Genomic DNA, 4,336 nt, shown 5'->3' with positions numbered 1-4,336 from the left:
ATCCATTATGAAACATACACAAGTGAAATATTAAGGCCCAGTGTCTTTTACACTTCGGTCAGAATCAAAAGTGAAGGAAACTCAGTTCACAGGAATATTGTTGAACACATCTTTAAATAAGGCATTTATGGATACATGTGTGTGGCAAAGCCTGGTTCTTCAGGAGCAAAAGGTACAGAAGCTTTCAAAACTGAGATCATATTAGAAAGTAAACAGTAAGAACTAAGTTCTTTCTCAGCCTCACCAAACCAATTTGCCTCAAATCAGGAACAAAAAGAGGAAGGTCCAGTCAGATCCCACTCAAGCATAAAAAGATGGATAAATATATTCGCTAGACAAAAACATCCAGGCAGAGATAAACATTGGGTACAAATATGTACCAGGCAGAGACCAAGATGAGCCATACAGCTCTACCCCTTATCAACCAACTCAGTATTCCACAGGTGCACGAACACTAAGCCCATATGGTTTAGGCATAAAGCATTTAGCTCTTAATGACAGAAAACTCATTGCCAAATTCCTTTCTTCCTCCTGCCAAATGCTGCTACACCTTCTGTGTTTACTCATACACCAGCTTCAAAAGAAAAGTCCTGCTTTTTAATAAAGGAAAGGAAAAGTAGCTTGCTTATGCAGAAAGTTTGGTTTGTTCATAAACAGCTATTCTTCATAGCTACAACTTCAATACCAATTAGTCAGGAATATCAGTAAACCCAAAACATTCATCACACAGAATTTACTTCTAATATAAACCAGCAAAAGCTAATCTTACTCTCCAAAATGCCTGTAATCCTTAAATATCCACATGCAACAAGGAGACACAGAAAAATAGTCTTACCTTTTTTGTCAGAAGAAAATAATCTGATGCACAAAACTGCCACAGAGGTTCCTTGTTCCATAGGCTACGAATGATCATCACTAGTAGTAAACCTCTAAATAAAACCTGAATCAAGCATGTACACCATAACTGCATGAGGCACCACAGGGTACGAAGCATGTATCAGTAAGTATATTTATAAAGCCTAACTGCAATTGCCTGTAGCACCTTCTCAACAGAGAACACTACAGCACATGACTGGAGCTGTAAAAGCAGTAAATCAGTTTCCTGCTTCTTTAACTGATTGACTAATTAAGACCATCATCAGTAAAACTACTTACACATGGAGACAAGAACAGCTGAATTTTCTGAGTTTTCACACTCATTTCATGAGCTAAATTTAAAGCAAATACAAACTGTATGGCACTTTGAATTTTAAGCAGTATTTCCAGTAATACCATGTAACAGACACATTCAAGAATCAGTTTTTTTAGTTTTTTTCAGAGAGGAAAGGCACACAGAAATTCATAAGTTGTTCAATGAAGATTCCTTGCACCATTGTCTAAGATTCTTTTTTCTCTTCTGGATTCACACAAGAAACACCCCACATGGGCATATACCCCACTATTTATTTATCTGGATTCTCATACTGATCTTGCAGAGTTGACATGCAAGTACAACAGCATAAGTGAAACTGAACTGTTCCTTTGCACCACACGGAATTTTATAAAATTCTAATATTAATTAAACAAAAGCAGCTTTCCACACCAGCTCATCAGGCAGAACAGTCTTAACTTTTGACAATCAGGACTATCACCATTACCAGACAATCTGAACTTCTTGGAGAAAGTAAATTAAAACTTTTTCTTCCTACTCCAACATACACAATGTTTTCAACTCTTCCAGTACAAGTACACAAAGAAAATCATGAAAGACATTGGAAGCAATTTTCAAATGGACCACATTTTCTGGAAGGCTGAGTAGCTGACTTCAAGCTATTTAAAAGACACCAAATTTGAGAACTATTTTTTCCTTTCTAGGCTTCTTCCATCTCCTCATTAATAACATTCACTAAGAAGTAGAAATCAGTTTACAAATATTTAATTATCATTGGAAAAATATTACAAAATGCAAAGTTTTATTGCACTTGGGACTACAGAAATGCATTACTTCAGTTTTTCCATTTCCTTCAGATTTGAGAAAAAGTAACAAGCAAAACAAATGACTATGAAAACCAACAGATGTATAAACCAGTTTCACCAATTAAGCTCTAAAGTTCAGAAAGGATTTTGCCAAATATTCAAATTTCAAAGGCTGAATCTGGCAGATGCCATTCCCCACATAAGTGCTGCATTCCTAGAATGAACTAATGCCCTCCAGTAATATAGAAAGTCAGTCACTCAGGCAAGGCAGGACTTATAAGAGACCAAGAATTAGCATCTCCGAACACTGGAGTAAGCTGAAGCATTTTGAATCCTCTGTCAATTCAGAGCTCATCATGTTTTGCAGGGTCCATACTGGGTTTGATGAAGACGCCCTCCATTGCTTTCCAATAGTTGTGATGATTAGCAGTAGGCATGCCATGAACTTCCCGTTGGCCTCTAATGGGATGGCCATATTGTTCCCCAGTTATTGAAAGGAACACCTCAGTTCCTACATGCTTGAAGCGCACCGCATCCTCCCGCTCCCAGTAAGTCCCACTGCATTGCACAATCCATATATCGAGGTCATCTCCTTCGCCATCATCACCAAAGGCACTTACTTCCTGTTAGAGACACAAACTTCCTGAAGTGAAAATGTAAGCAAACACCTCCAATACACACACAAAAATATCAACCACAAAGTCAGCAGAGTTTCAAGGCAAGGATGGAAAGAAAAGAAAGTGTTGTTGCGCTGCTTTACAACAGTTATCAAAGCGAGAAGCAGTGACTTTCTACCACTACAATCTGAACACAAAGTGCCAACAAACGCTAACATGCAATCTGAGCAAAAGCGCCAACAAACCCCAACACACATTACAAACAAAAGAGGACTTGAGCACAGAGATCAGAACAATCCTTCTGAGAAAAAAAATCAAAAAAAGCAACACTAATGCTGAAGCAACTTTTCTCCACTCATAACTGTCTGTACCTGTAGACATTTAGTTTTGTAGTATGAACAACTTCATAGTTACCATTACAGCACTTTTTTTTCAGCATGTGTTTTTATTACAAGACACCAATTTAGCTTATTAAGCTATCGTATTCCTTTTTCACTTAATTACACCAAGCTTTCAATTGGGTCAACAACTATCCTGGTTTATACTATTTCTTCGGATACAGTGCTGAATAGTTCTTAAAAAAATAAGGAAGGCCATTAAAACAAATAAATTCTGCTGAAACAGAACAGACGAGATGAGATTTCATTATGAATTAAAAAACAAAACAAAACAAAACAAGACAAAAAAATATCCAAGCATTTCCAGAAACTGGATAGGCTAAACTCCAACTTTAGGACTCTTGATAGCCTTTAATTCTTAAAAATCTAATAACTAGAAGTGATGAACAACTTCAAGACTGAACTGCAAGTTTGTACCTAGCAACCTAAAATTTTAGGGTCATGTTAATCCAAGTTTCCATAGTACAAAAAGTGTGACAGACATCATACTAACTGAAAATCCAACTTCTGTTAAGAGCATGAAATTAAAGTTTGTGTTCATATTTACATATTTCAACAATTCATTCAAGGCCTGTCAATCTCTGGGAAGTCATGCAAATTTTCCTTCTCTTAGATACTGTGCAAACACATATCAAAATCAAAGAAACATAATGACAGTTGCTGAACATTTTTGCATAAATGACAATGTTACACAAATTGTCTAAACTGAGAAATGAACACTGGGAGAAGATTTTAGAGTCAATCTGTTCTTTAAATCATTTTTCTGAAATGCCATTTTCCACTCACTTCTTTTGTTTTCACAATCAGTCCACAAAACTGGACATTAGTGTTTCACCCATGGTACTCATAGTAAAAGACAAATCTTTTTCACAAAGAGTCAGATCTTCCAAGTTTGAATGTAATGGCCTATCTACATAGGCTGAAGGAAAACTAAAGTGACTACTACTGACAAACTTTCACCAAGTTTGCATTATCTATTTTAAGAGAGATTTTCAATGTTGGAGAAGCATTTGTTCAAGGGTAAAACTTGAACCTAATTACATTTAGAAATTACTCTCTCCTAGATGTGTACAAAATAACAAATAATTACAATTGTCACAGCAGATTTATTTTTCCTGTAGAAGGACGACATAGAAGTAAGAATAATGAACTGAAATAGGGACAGCAAGAAGATGACTAATAGATTGGATCACCAAGAAACTTGGATCTAGGAATACCTAGTGTTGTAACATGATTAGCTGCCTTGCTCTAGAGCAATCTTCATAACATCAAGGGAGGCGCTCAGTCTCCTACACCTTGAAATGTTTCACAACAGTCTCCCCAGTAGCAATGGTGCATAATAATAATAATAATAATAATAATAAT

General features: G+C 36.2%; 1 protein-coding gene across 1 annotated transcript; it reads right to left on the bottom strand.

The window, feature by feature from the left end:
- Positions 1-2,300: 2,300 nt before the first annotated feature.
- SDF2L1 (stromal cell-derived factor 2-like 1) lies at positions 2,301-2,579 on the bottom strand (the record flags this gene model as incomplete). The annotated part of the gene is made up of 1 exon (XM_010014529.1): positions 2,301-2,579. A coding segment is annotated over one exon (279 nt), but the record flags the coding sequence as incomplete, so codon positions are not given.
- Between the last annotated feature and the right edge of the window lie 1,757 nt (positions 2,580-4,336).

Source organism: Nestor notabilis, unplaced genomic scaffold (genome assembly GCF_000696875.1).
Source record: "Nestor notabilis isolate BGI_N333 unplaced genomic scaffold, ASM69687v1 Scaffold35745, whole genome shotgun sequence".
Taxonomy (NCBI): domain Eukaryota; kingdom Metazoa; phylum Chordata; class Aves; order Psittaciformes; family Psittacidae; genus Nestor; species Nestor notabilis.
Note: the sequence above shows the minus strand (reverse complement) of the source record. Positions and strands in the feature narration are given on the sequence as shown.